The sequence below is a fragment of the Protobothrops mucrosquamatus genome, unplaced genomic scaffold (assembly GCF_001527695.2).
Source record: "Protobothrops mucrosquamatus isolate PMUCROS unplaced genomic scaffold, P.Mucros_1.0 scaffold81, whole genome shotgun sequence".
Classification (NCBI taxonomy): Eukaryota; Metazoa; Chordata; class Lepidosauria; order Squamata; family Viperidae; genus Protobothrops; species Protobothrops mucrosquamatus.
The window spans coordinates 1,907,097-1,928,827 of record NW_015386458.1 but is presented as its reverse complement, the minus strand read 5'-3'; the positions used below and the strand labels follow the sequence as shown (position 1 = coordinate 1,928,827).

Here is a 21,731-nt window from a genome sequence, read left to right as displayed (position 1 = left end):
AGAAGGAAAGAAGGGAGAGGGAAGGAAGGAAGGGAGAGGGAGGGAAGGAAGGAAAGGAGAGAGGGAAGGAAAGAAGGAAGGAAGGAAGGAAGGAAAGAAGGGTGAGAGGGAGGGAAGGAAGGAGGGAGGGAAGAGGGAAAGAAGGGAGAGGGAGGAAGGGAGGAAGGAAGGAAGGAAGGAAGGGAAAGAGGGAGGGAGAGAGGGAAAGAAAGGAGAGAGGGAGAAAGGAAGGAAGGAAAGAAGGGAGAGAGGGAAGGAAGGAAGGAAGGAAAGAAGGGAGAGAGGGAAGGAAAGGAGAGAGGGAGGGAGGGAAGGAAAGAAGGAAAGAAGGGAGGGAAGGAAAGAAAGGGAGGGGAGGAAAGAAGGGAGGAAGGGAGGAAAGAAAGATAGGAGGGAGGGAGGGAGGGAGAGGACAGGGAGAGAGGAAGAAAAAAGGAATATTTTCATGAGTGGATGGATTTAGACAGATGTACAGCAAAGTTTTTATAAAGGAACGGATAGATTGAAGCAAATATCCAAAAGGGTCTATAAAACCTAAACTGCTCTAATATTTTTAGCAAATAAAATCTTTTGATGTAGCTCCTTTCTGCTCCTTCAGACTTCTGAAATGGTCCCACCATAGTGATGAATTTGCGGCAGTTCCCTCTCCTTTTTTCCCCAGGTTTTGAAGGAGCTTCTTAGAACTTCTGTTTTCTTTTCCTGCAGGTATTCCCTGCCCCATTATCATATCCTGGGCTGTCTGCAAGCTTTATTACGAAAATGAGCAGTAAGTATAAAAATGATCCAGTCCGTTCCCTGTTTTTCTGCAAGCAGCAGGTCTTCGCTTTGGAGGAAGAAACAGTTCAGCAAAAATGAGCTTTGCATTAGGATAATGACCCAGGCCAGAATATCCCTTTTCAAAATTACTAATTTGGGGGGGGGGAGAGAAACACTCTTGTGATCTCAGAGGGCTTCACGGATACCTCGAGATCCTGGGAGAAAGATGGAACAGAAAAAAATATACAACGAATTCAAACTGAGCCAAGAATGCTTCAGGCAAGTAACCCTTAACTTATGAGTAGAATTTTCATTGCTAAGGAAGGCGTTGTTAGGGAGCAACGCTCATTCTATGACCTTTTTTAGCCATGGCTGTTAAACAAATCCTTGAAATTGCTAAGTGAATCATACAGTTGATAAATTAATTTAGGTTGCTTGTCAGAAGCCAGCGAGTAGGGTCGCAAATGGCAACCATGTGACCCCGGATGCTACAGCTGTCATAAATACATGGCCATTGCCAACCTTTGAATTTTGATCATGGGATGCTACAGCAGTTATTAAGTGCAAGGAACAATTGTAAGTCAGTTTTTCAGGGAGAGAGGGAGGAAAGGAGAGGAGGAGGAGAAAGAGAAGATAAGAGGAAGATGGAGAAGATAGGGAGTAGGAGAAGGAGAAGGAAAAAAAAGAAAGAAAAGAAGGAAGGAAGGAAAAGAAAGAGAAAGAAAGAAAGAGATAGATAAAGAAACGAACGAAGGAAAGAGAAAAAAAGAAGGAAAGAGATAAAGGAAAGAAAGAAAAAAAGAAAAAGAAAGAGAAAGAGAAAGAAAGAAAGAAAGAAAGGAAGGAAGGAAGGAAGGAAAGAGATAGAGAAAGAAAGGAAAAAAGAGGAAGGAAGGAAAGAGAGAAAGAAAGAAAAAGAAAAGGAAGATAGAGAAAGAAAGGAAGGAAAGAAAAAGAAAAGAAAGAAAGGGAGGAAAAAAGAAAAAAAGAAAGAAAAAGAAAGACAGACAAAGAAAGAGATAGATAAAGAAAGGAAGGAAAGAGATGAAGGAAAGAGATAGAGAAAGGAAGGAAGGAAAGAAAAAAAGAAAGAAAAAAGAGAAAGAAAGAAAGGAAAGAGATAAAGAAAGGAAGGAAGGAGAGAAAAAGAAAGAAAGAAAAAGAAAGAGATAGAGAAAAGAAGGAAGGAAAGAAAGAAAAAGAGAAAGAAAGAAAGAAAAAGAAAAAGAAAGAAAGAAAGAAAGAAAGAAAGAAAGAAAGAAAGAAAGAAAGAAAGAAAGAAAGAAAGATCCCTCAAGTGAGACTCAAAATAAGGCTTCTTCCATGCAAGGCCCAATGAAAGCAAAGTCTCCTGCATCCGTGCAGAGTTCGCTTGATAATGCTCTGAGCTTCAGGGAAAGAGTGAAAAAAATGAGGGGCCAGGGTGCCTTGGATTCTGTGAGGGGCCATGAAAGGAGCAGTGGAGGTAGGAACAGAAGCAAAGTAGAGGCCGGCTGCGTCTGCCAAAAGAGGCCCATCCATCAGTCTCATTTGCATAATTAAGCTGAAAGGCAAAACAGATCCCAAGCATTGCAAAGGCATAACTGAGAAACATTCCTAAAGGAACACCACAACACGTCCTTATCTTTTATTTGATATATACAGTATATGGGATTTATACAGCCAGTCCTCAGCTTACGGCCACAATTGAGCCCAAAATTTCTGTTGCTAAGTGAAACATTTGTTTATGCAAGTTTGCCCCATTTTACGACCTTTCTTGCCACAGTTGTTAAGTGAATCACTGCAGCTGTTAAATTAATCAAACTGTTGTTAAGTGAATCTGGCTTCCCCGTTGACTTTGCTTGTCGGAAGGTCGCCAAAGAGGATCATGTGACCCCGGGACTGTGACTGTCGTAAATATGAGTCAATTGCCAAGCGTCTGAATTTTGACCACGTGACCGGTCACATGAACGTGATTTATGAGTTTGCCAGAAAAGCCATTTATTTTGGAATAGGTAGATAGGTAGATAGATAGATAGATAGATAGATAGATAGATAGATAGATAGATAGATAGATAGATAGATAGATAGATAGATAGATAGATAGATAGATAGATAGATTCAATTACAGTCATAAGTCAAGGACTACCCATATATATATGTGTGTGTGTGTGTCCATCATACTCTTTCTTCTTAGGGTTAGCAGCTTAACACAAAGGATAATAAAAGAAGAAAGAAATAGCAAGTCAAAGAAATTTGAAGCAGGAAATAAGAGCGAAGACAAGACAAATGAACTAAATAGAATTTAAATCGATAGCGTTCAGTATGTTTCTCCCGTGCTCACCAAAACTCCTAGCTTATTCCCTGCTTCCTATATTTTTCTCTTTTTCGTCATTTCATCAGCTCCACTCAACCACAACCCTCTAAAGCTTGTCCTCTGTCTCATCTGTTCTCTCGTCAATTTGTCTTTCCCCTTGGCTGTTTTTCATTCTCCCTGTATTACCTTAATAAATGGTTCTATTTGCAGGTGCTGGTTTGGAAAAGAACCGGGGAAATACATAGATTACATCTATCAAGGACCAGTGATTCTTGTTCTGCTGGTAAGATATTTAGCTCTGAATTTTTTGTTAAGGCGTTTTGTGGAATTTCCATCCGTTGCTTCTTCTCCTGCCTTCAGGCGCTTTGGAGAATAGCTTGATCTCCCCTCTTCTTTGGGGCAGCCCCTGAGATACTGAAAGACTGGTATCAATATCTACCTAGTCCTACTCCTTCTTTTCATTAGACTAGACCAGGGATAGGCAACCTTGGCTCCTTCATGACTCGTGGACTTCAACTCCCAGAATTCCAAGCATGGCTCAGCTTGGAAACCTCTCCCTTTCCCCTGAGCATGGCTGGCTCAGGAATTCTGGGAGTTGAAGTCCACGAGTCACAAAAGAGCCAAGGTGGCCTACCCCTGGACTAGACATATCCAATTCCTGCAACCGTTCATATGTTTTAGTCTCCAGTCCCCTGATCATCTTTGTTGCTCTTCTCTGCACCTTTTATAGAGTCTCAACATCTTTTTTTATAATATGGCAACCAAACTGGATGCCGTATTCCAGGTGTGGCCTTACCAAGGCATTATAAAATAGTATTAACACTTCATGTAATCTTGATTCTATCTGTCTGTTAACGCAGCCGAGGATTCCATTGGCTTTTTATTTTATTTTTTTTGCTTTTCGTCTCCTGACCCCCAAAAAATTCACCTGGAAAATGCCAGGGTCCCTTTGTCTCTCCAAGTTTCTCCAAGCTTCCTTCTTTGTGTGCGCAAAGTGCTGGTTGAGGTTTCCCCCCACCCTTCCCATCATCTTTTTCTTGCTTATTTTTTCATTTTTTATTGCAAACATTCTGTTATCATGCCACGTTTTTATAGTCTGGGCTTCTAAGCTGAGTCAAATCACAAAGCCCTTTTTTTCCTCTGCTTTTGAAAGAAGATTAGCATTTTCTTGTGACCTATCCAGGTCTGGATCGTGATTCTTCAATTAGCACCCTTGATTGAAATCAAGTGATGCCCCGGCTTAAAAGATAAGGCCCAGCAAACAAGCAAGAGGAGAAATTACATGACTTTTTAAACCGATACTGTGAGGTATTTTCCTCAAGGATAAATATTTGAGCAGGATGCCTCTCCTGTCTGTTAGCTGATCTCAAATAACCCTGTTAAAAGGTGTGAAGTCATCCATCTGTCTTTGCACTGTTTTCCTGTTGCTGGTTTTTTGTTTTTTTTTTAATTTCACTGTATATTAAAACTGGCTGTCTGGGAGATTGGCTGCGAGCACAGGTCACCGCTTCCATAGACTGAGAATATTTAATTGGCATGTTAGTGAAATTTGGCAGGCCTCCTTAGAGGAGGAATAAGAATAAATAAATAAACAAACAACATTCAGCTTGGAATGACACAACAGATCCAATTCGCTTGGTCTCCTTTCTTTGTAAGAATCCTTTGCGGCTCAAACTGCAGGCAAAACACTGGAGAAAGAGCTGTTTGCAAACGAGGGCGCATCGGGCTGGCCGCAGAGATTGTGAGGTTGTGCAGCTGGATGGAGTGGCTGCTTTGGAAAAAAAGGTTTTTCCCGGATATATCCCAGAATGCTCAGCTAGCAGATGAATTGTGGGAAAGGGATAGCAGAAGAAGGATGACGGTTGAAAAGAAGGACGAGGGGTGACAGGATAGCAGAATTCCAGTGTTAGTGTGAAGGTTTCTTTCTCCCGGCTTGTGGGTTGGTTTCCAAACGTTTCGGTACCAGACTAGGTGGGTCTTCAGCGGAGTTTAGGGAGCGCCAATGGCGGGGGTTTTCTGCCCACAAGGGCTGCGTGTGGTCAGTGGGTCTTGTGATGGGAGGATCATGTCAGGTGAGGGTCTTGTGATGGGTTTTGTGGGGGGGTCAGGTGTGGGCCACATCAGGTGAGGATTTTGTGATGGGTTTTGTAGGGGGGGTCAGATGTGGGTCACGTCAGATGAGGGTCTTGTGATGAGTCTAGTGATGGGTCTAGTGATGGGTTTTGTGGGGGGTCAGGTGTGGGTCACATCAGGTGAGGGTCTTGTGATGAGTCTAGTGATGGGTCTAGTGATGGGTTTTGTGGGGGGTCAGGTGTGGGTCACATCAGGTGAGAGTCTTGTGATGAGTTTTGTAGAGGGTCAGGTGTGGGTCACGTCAGTTGTGGGTCACGTCAGGTGAGGGTCTTGTGATGGGTCTAGTGATGGGTTTTGTGGGGGGTCAGGTGTGGGTCACATCAGGTGAGAGTCTTGTGATGAGTTTTGTAGAGGGGGTCAGGTGTGGGTCACGTCAGGTGTGGGTCACATCAGGTGAGGGTCTTGTGATGAGTCTAGTGATGGGTTTGGGGGGGTCAGGTGTGGGTCACGTCAGGTGAGAGTCTAACGTGACCCACCCCTGACCCATCCCAAGACCCATCCCAAGACCCTCACCTGATGTGACCCTTCCATGACCTACTGACCACTCAAAGCCCTTATAAGCAGAAGAACACCAACATTGACATTCCCTAAAATCCCCTGAAGATGTTACCCAGCCTGCTAACGAACTGTTTGGAAACCAACCCACAAGCTTGGAGAACAAAGTTCCACCCTCATCCTATAACCCAACTACAGTGTTCCAGTGTCTCAGGGGCTGCCCCAAAGAAGAGGAAGTCAAGCTATTCTCCAAAGTGCCTGAGGGCAGGACAAGAAACAACGGATGGAAATTAATCCAGGAGAGAAGCAACCTGGAACTAAGGAGAAACTTCCTGACAGAACAATTAACCAGTGGAAAACCTGCCTCCAGAAGCGGTGAATGCTCCAACACTGGAAGTTTTTAAGAAGATACTGGACAGCCGTGTGTCTGAAATGGTATAGAGTCTCCTTCCTGAGTAGGGGGTTGGACTAGAAGACCTCCAAGGTCCCTTCCAGCTTCTATTCTGAACTGAATTGAAATCCTTGAGTTAAGTGACATACTGGCGCTCCAAAAACACGCCGTTCTGTAATGTGAAGATGGCATCGCGCAAAGTTGACCTCGTTTGTCTTTATGCTTAATTTCACCCACCCAGTTTTAATTACTCCATTTTGCCGTATTATGAATGAAATGCAAACAAAGATACAGAGAATCCTTGACTTACAACCACAACTGGGTTCAGAATTACCGTTGGTAAACAAGGCAGTTGTTAAGTGAGTTGCACCCAATTTTTGCAACCATTTTTGCCATATTCGTTAAGTGAAGCATTGCGTTGTTCAGTGAATCGTGCCGTCATTAAGCAAATCTGGATTCCCCCATTGACTTTTCTTGTCAGAAGCTGCTCGGGAAAGGCTGAAAATGACAACCTGGGACACTGTAGTCATTTTAAATACATGCCAGATGCCAAGTGTCCAAATTTTGATGGCCTGATCATGGGGATGTTGTGATAATGGTGAGCACAGCTGCGAGGGGAATTCTGGGAATTGAAGTCCACACGCCTTAAGGTTGCTGAAATTGAAAATCACTGCTCGGGGGTCTTCTCCAACCCCAAAATTCAAAGGAATCAATATTCCTCACAGGCTTGTTCTGAGGAAAATAGAGGAAGAAGGCCCAAAGTGTATATTTGCTGCCTTGATTATTTAATGAAAAGTAATAAAGGAGGGAGTTAAAAAATGACTCTAGAGTTTGTGGCTCTCCCACAGTTCATAATATGATGCCCTCATCAGTATATAGAAGGCGGCAGAACTATCTAGAACAGTGATGGCGAACCTTTTAGAGACCGAGTGCCCAAATTGCAACCCAAAACCCACTTATGCATCGTTGGGTGCCTGGTGGGTGTGGCCCATTGGGTGGGCGTGGCTGCGGTGGTAACAGCAGACTGGGTGGGACTAAAAAGTTCAATCAATCAATTCCAACTTTGCGAGATCTTTTTTTTTTCCTGTGAGAAGTTGAAATTGACTGATTGATTGAACCTTTTTTTTTTTTGCACATGGTGGTGGAGGCCTAAAGCGAAAAGGTTTTATAAAACCAAGCTGAAGGCCTAGGACTGGGGCGACGGCACGCGTGCCCACAGAGAGGGCTCTGACTGCCGCCTCTGGCACCCGTGCCATAGGTTCGCCACCACTGATCTAGACGTTTTCCAAGCAGCTCTCGCCTGTGAAAACTGAGAACTCACCTTATGAGCATAGACAGGTCATTTTCAACTAACAACTATTCATTTAGTAACCATTTGAAGTTACAACAGCACTGAAAAAAAGTGACTTATGGCCGTTTTTCACATGACCATTATGGCATCCCCATGATCACGTGATCAAAATTCAGATGCTTGGCAATTGACTCCTATTTATGACCGTTGCAGTATCCTCGGGATCACGTAATCATTTTTGCAACTTCCTGATAAGCAAAATCAATGGGGGAAGCCAGGTTCACTTAACAACCATTTTACTGACTTAACAACTTCAGTGATTCACTTAATCACTGTCGCAAGAAAAAATCTGGCAAAACTCATTTATCATCCTGTCTCGCTTAGCAACAGAAATTTTGGGCTCAGTTGTGGTCATATGTCAAGAACTACCTGTATAGGTAGTACTTGCTTAATGACTGGTTACTTAGTGAACATTCTGAGTTATGACTGTGCCACACAGATAACCCTTCCCAAAGTCACATGACTTCAGTTCAGGATCACACTGCAGCATTCCCTGGTCATGTGACATGATTTAATGCCATGGGGTTTTTTTGCCAAAAGCTGGTTTTTACAGCCCGTTTCTACCAAAACACGCCCTTAGGAATGTATTGACCTGCTTACCGGCAACTATGATTTCCATCATCCTGAGCTGGTGGCAGAGATTACGAGAGGCAGCAACTTATCTGTCCTTGCCCTAGTGCTTATAGTTTATTTTTTTTTCCCAAAAAAAAACTTCTCACCCTTTTTTAATCTTTGCAGTGATTCAATAAGATCAGATGGTTTGAAAGAGAGACTAACTCAGAAAGCACCGCTGAAATTCATTCCAAGTGGAGATTCAGACCTATTTTGTGGTGTGTCCAAAACAATATTTTTCTCTTTACTGCTCTTCTCTTTCACTCTGGCAATTCCCCCACTGAAAAGACAGAGGTTAATAATGGTACTTCAGCTCTGTCAGTTCACAAAAGAGACTTCTGTAGCTGCCAGGTGCCTCTGTTTAAGAAACCCTAAAGGCATCTTTCTAAAAGCATTTCTAAAATAGCTCCTTGATTGCAAAGAGCGAGCACGGATATGTTTGTGGTCTTGATTTCCCCATCAACTCCGTTCTTGGGCTGAAGGACATCGCAAGGGCTTCAGAAAATGAGCTTCCACTTGAAACTCAAGGCTTGCAATGTTGCCGGTTATTCTTCCCCTAAATCAGCGGTCCCCAACTTCCAGGAACCAGTTTCGTGGAAGACAATTTTTCCATGGACCAGAGGGGTGGTGGTGATGGTTTTGCACGCAACCTACATCCTGTTCATATACAGATGAAGCTTTGTGCACTCACCCGTTGCTTTGCGTGGTCCAATTCCTATCATGTTTTCCCCAAAACAAGACCGGGTCTTATATTAATTTTTGCTCCAAAAGACACACTAGGTCTTATTTGGGGGGAAATACGGTACTAAATGCATCCGTCTGGCTGATGATCTTAACTGGGTCTTATTTTTGGAATAGAGCTTATATTACGAGCGTCCTGAAAAATCATGCTAGGGCTTATTTTCCAGTTAGGTCTTATTTTGGGGAAAACGCAGTATCAGGCCACAGACTAGGGGTTGAGGACCCCTGCCCTAAATTTTATTTCTTTACTGTGAAGAGCGAGAGGGCAATGGTGATCAAAACTGAGCATACGATCCTGTCTGTCTTCTAAAGCAGGTGGCCCTTCGTCCTTCTAGTTTTGAGGAGAACCTCAACCAGGTGTCCCCTCTTTCACTCTCCCACAGTCCCACCAGTCTGGAGTCATGCCAAGACCCCCTTAGGAGCCTTGTTCAAAAAATGAGGACAGGGCTTCTTGGTTCTTTAACCAATCAGAATTATGCAGAGCAAAGTAATTGCAGGCAGTCCTCGACTTACGAATACAATTGAGGCCGAGATTTCCATTGCTAAGCGTGACAATTGTCAAGTGACTTTTGCCCCATTTTCTTGCCACAGTTGTTAAGTGAAGCCCTGCAGTTGTTAAGTTAGTAACCTGGTTGTTAAGTGAATCTGGCGTCCCTCTTGCTTGTCAGAGGTTGCAAAAAGGGATCACATGACCCCAGGACATTGCAAAGGTCATAAGTATCACTCAGTTTGCCAAGTGTATGAATGTTGACCATGTGACCCTGGGGATGTTGCAACGGTCATAAGGGTGAAAAATGGTCATAAGTCACTGTTTTCAGTGGTGTTGTATCTTTCAATGGTCACTAAATGAACTGTTGTAAGTCGAGGACTATCTGCACGGTGGTGTCTCGCTTAACAACCATGGTGACTCATTTTATGACTGCAGCAAAAAAGGTTGTAAAAGCAGGTGCAGTCATGTAATGCTTCATCTAATGACTTACCACTTACAATGAATTGTCCAGTCCCTACTGTGGTTGTAAGTTGAGGACTACCTGTGTGCTCTTTGTCATCCTCCTCTCCCTTTTTACGACTCTGTAATCCTTTAATTCAGGGTAGAATCGGACCGACTAGATCAGGGGTAGGCCACCTTGGCTCTTTTGTGACTGGTGGACTTCAACTCCCAGAATTCCTGAGCCAGCCATGCTGAGGGGAAAGGGAGAGATTTCCAAGCTGAGCCATGCTGGCTCAGGAGTTCTGGGAGTTGAAATCCATGAGTCATAATAGAGCCAAGGTGGCCTACTCCTGGACTAGATGGAACTGAGCATTTACTGGCCGGATGCCCTTCCTGATGCCACACAGAGTTCACAGGAGATATTTTTGGCTTTGCACCCTAAGAAAGAAACATCTGCTGTTATCTAGGATTGAACTATCAACCTTCCAAGTGGGAGGCGAGAGTCTTCATCACTAGATCGCCACGATAGACCCTACCCATCACTAGACCCCCCCACGATGGGCAGCCATTTGTCTGAAATGATACTGGGTTTCCTGCCTGAGCAGGGGGTTGGACTAGAAGACCTCCAAGGTCCCTTCCAACTCTGTTATTCTATTATTCTGTTATCATCTAAGCTTTCTCTAAGCTGCCCGAAGTCATACACAGCACATTAGGGGCAGCCCATAATGAAAGAGGGCTCTGTTGCCAGGCTAACACTCTGGATTTGCCCCTGGAGGCGTATTAATTATTGCAGAGGCCTACTTGTCACTGATTTATCTGCCTAGAGAAGGCCTAGATAGCCAGTGGGCATAAGAAGGGCCATATTGGAATCTATATCAGATCATGAAAGTCCATAATTGTATATCTACAGCATGGGTGGATAACTACGGCCCCTAAGACCTGGGGACTTCAACTCCCAGAATTCCTGAGGCAGCCATGCCTGGAATGCTGGCTTGAAGTTCCATGCTGGCTCAGGAATTCTGGGAGTTGAAGTCCTGGGGCCATAAAGGGGCCACAGTTGTCCACCCCTGATCTACGCTCATATCTTGCCTCTAAAACTGTACATTCAGTTTTAGAGTGTACATTTATTATGCTAGGATCGGAAGACAAAGACTGCTTCTGGACATCTGCAGCTGGTAGATGACAAATTGGTGTCATCCAGAAATGGCCTTCCCTTATCTTCAGAGTAGATCTTTCCAATTAAGTAAAAATGGATAGCAGAGGTGCAACGCTTTGTAACTATCCGAAAAGTAGCAGAATAAAATGCAGAAATAATAACGTTGGAGTTGACTGAATCAACATTCAGTATAGTTCCTTGTTCAGATTACAAAATCATGAGGATAATCTGGTATCACTTTAGGCATGAATGCCGGCTGGGTGATTTTAGGCCAATCACCAGGAGACTGTGAGTTCTAGTCCCACCTCAGGCATGAAAGCCAGCTAGGTGATTTTGGGCCAATCAGGAGACCGTGAGTTCCAGTCCCGCCTCAGGCATGAAAGCCGACTGGGTGACTTTGGGCCAATCACCAGGAGACTGTGAGTTCTAGTCCTACTTTAGGCATGGAAGCAACTCGGTGACCTTGGGCAACTCTTTATCAGCCCAGCCCACCTCAAAGGAGTATTGTTGGAAAAATAGGAGGAGGAAGGAGTATTGGGGTTATTTGCTGCCTTGAGTTACTTATAAAAATAACAAAAGTGGGATATAAATTAATAAATGTCAAGGTTTAAACAGGAGAAGGAAGGGTGCCACTCTAGAAGTGGGGAAATCTAGACTATAGTCTCCCTTCATCCATGGAACACCCTTAGCAGATCGCTCTCTCTCTCTCTCTCGCTCTCTCTCTCTCTCCCACCCACCCAACCTACTCTGCAGGGTTGTTGTAAAAGAAAGATAACCTGTTTTGAGCTCCTCAGTCAAGGGTCTTAAATCTGAATCATTGCGTATATGTGTATGCATCATAGGCCATCTGCTATGAGTTTCTTCTCTGAGTTTCTTCAAATTGTCTTTGACCTCCTTGAATGTGAACGTTAACTCTGCCCATTAACACAACTTTTGCAGTTGTCGTCATATCATTGAAAAGCTGCATACCACCAGGGCAGAAGTGAGTTGAAGTTGTGTGCTGATTAATGGAGCTTTTCATTTCAGCGCGCGAGTCAGTTTCACTCTTTGCCTCACAAGGAAAAGGAAACTTGGAATGCTTCATGACCTTTGACTTGCTTATTAGATCCTTCTCTTTTGAGGGCCTGTAAAGGCTCCATCATGCTAATGCAGCGGTTCTCAACCTATGGGTCGTGACCCCATTTGGGGTCGATCAGCCATTTCATGGGGGTCGCCAAGCAAGGCTGTCCGCCATTTTTTTTGTCCGCCATTTTTTTTCCCCTTTTCCGGCGGGTGCCTTACCTCCCTTGGGCTGGGCCAGCTGGTGGTCGGCCTGCTCCGTCTCTGCCACTTGCCAGCTACGCCTTGGCCGGCACAGGGGGCGGAACCATGCATGCGCGGCGCTCCCGGGCAGGGAAAGTCCTCGACTTACGACCGGTTGGGTAGTCCTCGACTTACGACCGGTTTAGTCCTCGACTTACGACCGGTTGGGGGTCGCGGCATTAAAAAGGTTGAGAACCACTGTGCTAATGGTTTCTGAGTTTATTAACTTCCTCTGCAGTGGGTCAAGTTTCCTGCTACCTTAAATGAAGTTGTGGTGAGCCCTTCATGGAGAAAGCTGTGTTTGGACCCTTATACAGTAGTCCTTGACTTATGACTAGCAACCATTTGAAGTTATGACAGCACTGGAAAAAGGGACTGTCCTTGCATTTACAGCCATCCCCGTGGTCATGTGATTGCCATTCAGGTGCCTGGCAACTGATGTCCTGGGGTCACATGATCGCTGGCTTTCAACCAGCAAAGTCAATGGCAGAAGCTAAACTTGCTTAACGACCATGTGGATTCATTTAACAACCAGGACAAAAAAAAAGTCCCGAAATCAGGCACGTTCACGTGATGATTCCCTTAACAAACACTCTGCTCTGGCCCTAATTATGATCGTAAGTCAAGGACTACGTGTAGACCAGTGCCGTGTACTTGCCTGGATGTGGTTTTTCATCAGGAAATGAGCAGCACCATCGTTTGAGTCCTTTCAGCTCTTCCAAAAACAGAAACGAAGATAGAGAAAGAAAGTGTTAAAACTGAAAGTGTTTTCAGCTGTTTTGTAATCCTGGAGGAGATGGCCTAATTCAGCAGTCCCCAACTTTTGCAGCTTGGCAGCCCAGCTGGTGGGGGGGAGAGGAACCAGGCCGCGTGAGTGGTGGGCCAGCACACAGACACACACACACACACATGCACGCACACAGCTTGACTGCAAGATTAGCTGCGCACACATGAGTGTGTGTGTGCTACCCCACTGCTCGTGCAAGTCAAGCTGCGCACACATGTGCACCAGCCCAGGGCCCGGTTGCAAATAGGCCACAGCCCGGTAGTGGCCCGGGGGTTGGGGATCCCTATCCTTCCCTTATCTTCAGAGTGGATCTTTCCAATTAGGTAAAAATGGATAGCAGAGGTGCAACGCTTTGTAACTTATCCAAAAAGTAGCAGAATTCAACCAAAATGCAGAAATAATAATGTTGGAGTTGACTGAATCAACATTCAATATAGTTCTTTGTTCAGATTACAAAACCATGAGGATAATCTGGTATCACTTTAGGCATGAATGCCGGCTGGGTGACTTTGGGCCAATCACCAGAAGGCTGTGAGTTCTAGTCCTGCCTCAGGCATGAAAGCCGGCTGGGTGATTTTGGTCCAATCACCTAATTGTCCTAATTGACTCTTTATGGTCAACATCTAACATTCAGCCTACACAAGCTTTGATTAGCCCATCCAATGTTTATGCTGATCTGTAGATACCAAACCTAACAAAATAATAGCAATGGTACCAAATCAGCCAGGATCTCTCTTAATCCAGCATTTTCTTTCTCTCAATGGCCAGCCAGATGGCCTGCAAACGGTGGGTGGAAACTCATATCCTTGACCCTCAGAAGCTGATATGTCCCCAACTTGGAGGTGATATGGAGTCTTCAAAATACATAGTCTCCAGTCTTCAAAAGTCATAGTCTTCCATAGAACTATCCTTCGGGGATTTATCTAATCCTTTGTTGGTGAACCATCTAGGGTAGTGGCCACCACATGTTGTGATGAATTCCACAGATGCTTCTTGGGCAGGAGGTCCATTTGTTGGGTGGGGAGCAAAAAAAACAAGAGAGAAGAGACAAATCTAATTTTTTTAAAAAAAAATGGCAATAAGGAAAATGAATGAAATTGGCTATACGAGATATGGAGTATTATGTTTGTCTGTCCATCCATCCACGTGTCCTAAAGCACGGGTGTCAAACTCGATCGTGTCACATGACATATCGTGACGTTTTTTGCCTTTGCGGAGTCGAGGGGGTGTAGCCTATGTGTGACGCATCCGGCCTGCAGGCCGCCAATTTGACATCCCTGTTCTAAACGAAAGGTGGGGTTGTTGTTGTTAGTTGCAAAGTCGTGTCCGACCCATCACGACCCCATGGACAACGTTCCTCCAGGCCTTCCTGTCCTCTACCATCTTCTGGAGTCCATTTAAGCTCACGCCTACTGCTTCAGTGACTCCATCACCTCCTTCTCTGTCGTCCCCTTCTTCTCTTGCCCTCAATCTTTCCCAGCATCAGGCCCTTCTCCAGTGAGTCCTTCCTTCTCATTAGGTGGCCAAAGCACTTGAGCTTCAACTTCAGGATCTGGCCTTCTAAAGAGCAGTCGGGGTTGATCTCCTCTAGGACTGACCGGTTTGATCTCCTAGCAGTACTATGGCCCTTATATGACTTGTGGACTTCTACTCCCAGAATTCCTGAGCCGGCATGGCTCACGTATTGATCCTAACATCAGCATTCCTCATTAACCCAGAATTTAGGTGGCTGGCTCAGGAATTCTGGGAGCTGAAATCCACCAGTCATATAAGGAGCGTAGTTCCCCACCCCTGATCTAAAGTATGTTCTCCGTGTTCTCCATCTCTCATAACATCATCCCTTTCATGCTACAAAGCCAAACACACTCCCTTGTTACAAAAGTTTTGGGGAACTTGGCTGTGCAAATGTCATTGTAAGCCGGACCTGGATGAGTTCTGAATTCTCGATTAATTAGGATTGCTGATGCTCGGATAAGTTTCCCCAGCTGCTTCAGCTGCCAAGTCTTAATTAACGAAACAGAGTGGCTGAACTGTTTCATAGAGGAAGCTACTATTTGGAAGAACAGCTCCAAGAATAAAGAGTCAGATTGGCAACTTTAAGATGGGATTTTGATCACGTGACCGTGGGAATGCTGCAACAATTGTTAAGTGTCAAAAACTGGTCATAAGTCACTCTTTTCAATGCCCTGATAACTTCGAACGGTCACTAAATGAACTGTTGTAAATTGAGGACTATCTGTAATGCAAAATCTTTCTAACCCCTAATCCAGGGGTCTTCAAACTCGGCCCTTTTATAACTTGTGGACTTCCACTCCCAGAATTCCTCAGCCAGCGTGCCTGGCTGAGGAATTCTGGGAGTTGAAGTCCACAAGCAGGGCTCTTCAAACTTGGCCCTTTTATGACTTGTGGACTTCAGTTCCCAGAATTCCTCAGACAGCGTGCCTGGCTGAGGAATTCTGGGAATTGATGTCCACAAGCCATAAAAGGGCCAAGTTTGAAGACCCCTCCCCTAATCCCTGCTTTTACCTAGGCTGCGACAGGCTGAAACTGCTAAACTGTTTTCAAAGGCAGCCTCACATAAATTGTAGAGATCAAATGTCCACAGCAGAGATGCATGTAAAACATTTTAAAATGTTTTATACAGTTGTTTTTATGGATTGTAAACTACCTTAGAGTCGACTCAAGGTGAGATGGGAGGCATATAAGCTCTATCAGTAAAAAAAAAAAAAAGTAAAGTAAGTAAATATAGTTAATCCTTGACATATAACCATTTGCCTAGCAACTGTTCAAAGTTACACAGATCTTCCCAGGGCTATTTATGACCCATATTAAAAGTTTTGACAGCTGGCCCATCCCCACTGTCATGTGAACACATTCGGCAACATTTTATCATACTCTGCTCCCATGTTTTTTGTAGAAATCAGCATTTATTTCTGGTTTCTAGCAATCAATGTCAATTATGGACAATTGATTTGCTGAAATAATTCTGCATTGAATTAACAATTGCCACAAAAAGAGTTATAATATCAGGCGCAGTTACATGGTGACCTTAACGACGTATGATTATAAATTCCTTGTAATATCCATTCGCCCTTCAGAGTGCCAATATATTCATTTGTGCCTCAAAAATCAGAATGAATAGACCTTGATTTTGTCAGCTGTGAAAAGAAATCTTGAGCTATGAAAATAATTTAATTTCAACTTGTGCAGGAAAAGTACCGTTTCGTTCGCTCTCCTGCACACAGAGGCACAGAAAGTTTATTCAGTTGCGTTAATTCCCTACCGCAGTTCATTGATTTGGTTTTCTCTCTCTTTTTTCTTTTCACAGATAAATTTTGTGTTTCTGTTTAACATAGTTAGGATTCTAATGACAAAGCTGAGAGCTTCAACCACCTCAGAAACCATACAGTACAGGTAAGTATAGTATTAAATGAGATCAGAATTTATGTTGCTAAGGGAGCTGATTGTTACATGAGTGGTGCCCAATTTTACAACCTTTTTTGCTGGGGTCATAAAGTCAAATACCTCGGTTGTTAGATTACTCATAAGGTAGTTAAACAAATCTGGTTCCTCCCATTGACTTTGCTTGCTAATGGTGACAAAATGATCCTAGGATATTGCAACCATTGTAAATTAATTAGTGAATAATTAATCAGTGGAACAACTTGCCACGAGAAACTGTGAATGCTCCAACACTGGAAGTTTTTAAGAAGAAATTGGACAGCCATTTGTCTGAAATGGTATAGGGCCGTGGTGGCAAACCTATGGCACGCATGCCACAGGTGGCACTCAGAGGCCTCTCTGTGGGCACGCGCGCTGCCACCCCAGTCCTAGGCCTTCAGCTGGGTTTTATAAAACCTTTTCGCTTTAGACCTTCACAGCCATGTACAAAAAAAAAAAGGTTCAATCAATTTTAACTTCTCGCGGGAAAAAAAAGATCTCGCAAAGTTGGAATTGATTGATTGAACTTCTTAGTCCCACCCAGTCTGCCGTTACCACCACAGCCACGCCCACCATATGGGCCACGCCCACCATATGGGCCACACCCACCCAATGGCCATGCCCAATCGGCACCCGACAATACATAAGTGGGTTTTTGGTTGCAGCTTGGGCACTCGATCTCTAAAAGGTTCGCCATCATTGGTATAGGGTTTCCTGCCTGAGCAGGGGGCTGAACTAGATGACCTCCAAGGTCCCTTCCAATTCTGTTATGCTAAGTAATTCTAAATACATGCCAAGCATCCAAATTTTGATCATGTGACCCTGAGGCTGCTGCAATGGTCATAAGTGTGAAAAATAGTCATAAGTCACCTTTTGAAACTTGGAATGGTCACTAAATGAATGGTTGTAAGTCAAGAATTATCTGTATGGCATGCTTTGGTTGCCACAGTATAAAAAAGATGTTGAGCCTCTAGGAAAGAGTGCAGAGAAGAGGAACAAAGATGATTAGGGGGGATGGAGTATAAAACATAGTTGCTGGAATTGGGTGTGTCTAGTTTAATGAAGAGAAGGACGAGGGGGGATATGATAGCAGTCTTCCAATATCTCAGGGGCTCCTACAAAAATGAGGGGATCAAACTATTATCCAAATGGCAATAGCAATAGCACTTACTGTATATACCGCTTCATAGTGCTTTACAACCCTTTCTAAGCGGTGTACATAGTCAGCAGCGTGCCCTCAAAAATCTGGGTCCTCATTTTACTGACCTCAGAAGGATGGAAGGCTGAGTCAACCTTGAGCCAGTCAGGATCGAACTCCTGGCAGTGGACAGAGTTAGCCTGCAATACTGCGTTCTAACCACTGCGCCACCTGAAGGCAGGGCAAGAAGCAACAGATGGGGTTGGAAGTATAGTATGTCTGGATTTTGTCTTTGTGCTGGATTTTGGGCTTGACCTTTGACTTCTCCTCCACAGGAAGGCAGTCAAAGCAACATTAGTCCTCCTGCCGCTTCTAGGAATCACCTACATGCTGTTTTTCGTCAACCCAGGAGAAAATGACATTTCCCACATCTTTTTCATCTACTTCAATTCTTTCTTGCAGTCTTTTCAGGTAAGAAACCAGAAGATTAGTATCAAGATCACGTCACAGGACCATTTTACAAAGCTTTAGTAAGGCCACACTTGGAATCCTGCATCCAGTTTTGGTCAAGCTTTGTAAAATGGTCCCGTGACGCGATTTTGATACGCGATCTTGAAAAGATGCTGAGACTCTAGAAAGAGTGCAGAGAAGAGCAGCAAAAACGATTAGGAGGCTGGAGGCTAAAACATACAAAGAACGGTTGCAGGAATTGCATTATGTCTAATCTAATGAAAAAAGCCATAGGGGTGACATAATAGCAGTATTTCAATATTTGAGGGGCCACCACAAAAAAGAGTGATGATTAGGGGACTGGAGGCTAAAAGATATAAGGAACGGCTGCTGGAATTGGGTATGTCTAGGTATGTCTAGGACGAGGGGGGACATGATAGCAGTGTTCCAATATCTCAGGGGCTGCCACAAAGAAGAGGGAGTCAAGCTATTCTCCAAAGCATCTGAAGGCCGGACAAGAAGCAACAGATGGAAATTAATCAAGGAGAGAAGCAACTTAGAACTAAGGAGAAACTTCCTGACAGTGAGAACAATTAATCAGTGGGACGACTTGCCACCAGAGGTTGTGGGTGCTTCGTCACTGGAGGTTTACAAGAAGAGATTGGACGGTCATTTGTCTGAAATGGTATAGGGTCTCCTGCTTGAGCAAGGGGTTGGATTAGAAAACCCCCAAGGTCCCTTCCAACTCTTTTAAGTCTGAAGGAGTGGCTTTCTAATCATGCCAAAATTTAGTTCAGCACTCATGTCAAAAACTGGATGTCTGTATGTAAAAGTCTAGATTATAATTTCTGTTCCTATCATCTATATTTGAAATGCATCACTTAGACTAGTTTCTTGCACCTTAAATACAGTAATAGTAATAATAATAATAATAATAATAATAATAATAATAATAATAGTAGTAGTAGTAGTAGTAGTAGTAGTAATAATAATAATAATAATAATAATAATAATAATAATAATAATAATAATAATAATAATAATAATAATAATAATAATAATAATAATAATACAGTTGGAAGGTACCTTGAAGGTCATCTAGTCCAACCCCCTGCTCAGGCAAGAAACCCTATACCATTTCGGACAAATAGCTGTCCAGTCTCTTCTTGTAAACCTCCAGTGTTGGAGCATTCACTGCTTCTAGAGGCAGGTTGTTCCACTGGTTAATTGTTCTAACTGTCAGGAAGTTTCTCCTTAGTTCTAGGTTGCTTCTATTAATAGAGAGTAGAATTATAATTAAAAGAATGCGGGAAAATTCTCAAGCTGAGCTTCCTCATATCTATAGATCAGTGTTTTTCAATCTTAACAAGTTAAAGATTTGTGGATTTCATAGCTGGCTGGGGAATTCTGGGAGTTGTGGTCCAGGTATATTCAACATGCCAAGGTTGGGAAATACTGCTATATAGATCATCACTAGATTTTTGCCTAAAATTTGAAATCTCTGAAACTGCCAGGTTATACTTGTTATGGGCTACATCTTAATATGTAAAAGCTTGCATCAAAATTGCACACAATTACTCTGTTCCTATAAATGCTTTCTTTTTTTTTATCCTGAGGGGGAAAATATTATTATTATTATTATTATTATTATTATTATTATTATTATTATTATTATTATTATTATTATTATTATTATTATTATTATTATACAACAACAACAACAACAACAACAACAACAACAATAATAATAATAATAATAATGGAAGGAACCTTGGAGGTCATCTAATCCAACCCCTTGCTCAGGCAGGAAACCCTATAGTATACCATTTCAGAAAAATGGCTGTCCAGTCTTAAAAACTTCCAGTGTTGGAGCATCCACAGTTCTCATGGCAGGTTGTTCCACTGATTGTTCTAATTCTTAATATTAAAATCTACCTCTTAATCTTTCTCTTTTTTTCCTAGGGGTTTTTTGTGTCTGTGTTTTACTGCTTCTTAAATAGTGAGGTAAGTTGCACTATCCCTGTTTTTATTAAACCACAGGGAATTTTTTGTGGAGAAATGAAACCTGTTCCAAATTGCAACAAACAACATGTGAATTATTAGATATATTTATTCTCTAATCACACCAAGAAGAGCACCATTAATTTTATGCAGGGAAGAATAGGCTAGGCTAGGCTAGGCTAGGCTAGGCTAGGCTAGGCTAGAATAGAATAGAATAGAATAGAATAGAATAGAATAGAATAGAATAGAATAGAAACTTTATTGTCACTTTAAATGCACAGTAATCAGCATACATTAAAATGAAAGATAAGTGGAAAATGAGATTATCTGCTGTAGGAAGAGGTAGATTTCAGTATGGAGGGCTGATTCCAATGTCTGCTCTCAAATCCACATTTGTGGGATTATTCAATTTCTCTTTTTAATATAAAGATATATTAAATATAACATAAATATTTTAATATCATATTTATATTATTTTTAATATATCTACATTTAAAAGAAAGTGATAATCTTAATAAAAGAATATTTATATAATATTTATTATAATACAAATAATCTTTTATTAAGATTATCATTATATAAAATACAAATGGAACGAGAAAGGGGGAGAACTGTGGGATAAAGAGAAAAAGGAATAAGAGGGGGAAAAATCATTGGCTTTCAGTGCAGTAAAATACAAAATAAAATTAGACCCTCAACTTTTTTACTTTTTCATACTTGGTAAATATTAACTATTGCTATAACAACAAAGTAGTCAGCAAAATCTAATGTTGAGCTTTCATTTTTTTTCTATCTTGAGCATAAACTGAAACAAAATTAGATATATCTTTTTTTCTAATTAAAACAGTTACAGAAAGTACTGGACATACAACGACAATTGAGCCTAAATTTTTCCACTGCTAAACAAAACAGTTGTTAAGTAAATTTTATCCCATTTTACAGCTTTTCTTGCCGCAGTTGTTAAGTGAGTAACATGGTTGTTTAATGAGCCTGGCTTCCCCCATTGACTTTGCTTGTCAGAAGGTCGCAAAAGGGGATCACGTGACTCCAGGGACATTGCAACCGTCAAAAGTACATGCCAGTTGCCGAGCATCTGAATTTTGATCATCTGACCGTGGGGATGTTGTAAAGGTTATAAATGTGAAAAAATGGTTATAAGTCACTTTTTCCAGGGCTGTTACAGTGGAATAAATGGTCTCTAAATGTCTTACTAAATATAAGACAAGGATTACTTGTAATTCTCTGGTGTAACTCCATCATTTAGGTGGGATTATTTATTTTCTACTAGCAGTCCTATCAGCTTCAGGAAAATTGACAATCAGTACTGCGGACTATCTGGCAAACAAGGATAAATTCCAGACCTAGATCTTCATACTTGCTTTAAAGGGTGGCCCTGATTTTTTTTTTTGGGGGGGGGGCAGCAGAATCAAGATCACATGAAGTGTTAGTACCACTTTACAAGGCCTTGGTAAAGCCACACTTGGAATACTGCATCCAGTTTTGGTCACCATGATGTAAAAAAGATGCTGAGACTCTAGAAAGAGTACAGAGAAGAGCAACAAAGATGATTAGGGGACTGGAGGCCAAAGCATATAAGGAACGGTTGCTGGAATTGGGTATGTCTAGTTTAAGGAAGAGAAGGACGAGGGGGGACATGATAGCAGTGTTCCAATATCTCAGGGGCTGCCACAAAGAAGAGGGAGTCAAGCTGTTCTCCAGAGCGCCTGAAGGCAGGACAAGAAGCAACGGG

The 21,731-nt window shown here is 42.6% G+C and overlaps 1 protein-coding gene across 1 annotated transcript in view; it reads left to right on the top strand.

Moving 5' to 3' along the window:
- CRHR2 (corticotropin releasing hormone receptor 2) overlaps window positions 1-21,731 on the top strand; it is a 98,409-nt gene that overhangs the window by 75,590 nt on the left and 1,088 nt on the right. The window contains exons 7-11 of the mRNA XM_015812406.1: window positions 706-766; window positions 3,263-3,335; window positions 16,280-16,365; window positions 17,866-18,001; window positions 19,943-19,984. Of these exons, the coding sequence (XP_015667892.1) occupies window positions 706-766; window positions 3,263-3,335; window positions 16,280-16,365; window positions 17,866-18,001; window positions 19,943-19,984 (398 nt within the window). The remainder of the gene's footprint in view (window positions 1-705; window positions 767-3,262; window positions 3,336-16,279; window positions 16,366-17,865; window positions 18,002-19,942; window positions 19,985-21,731) is intronic.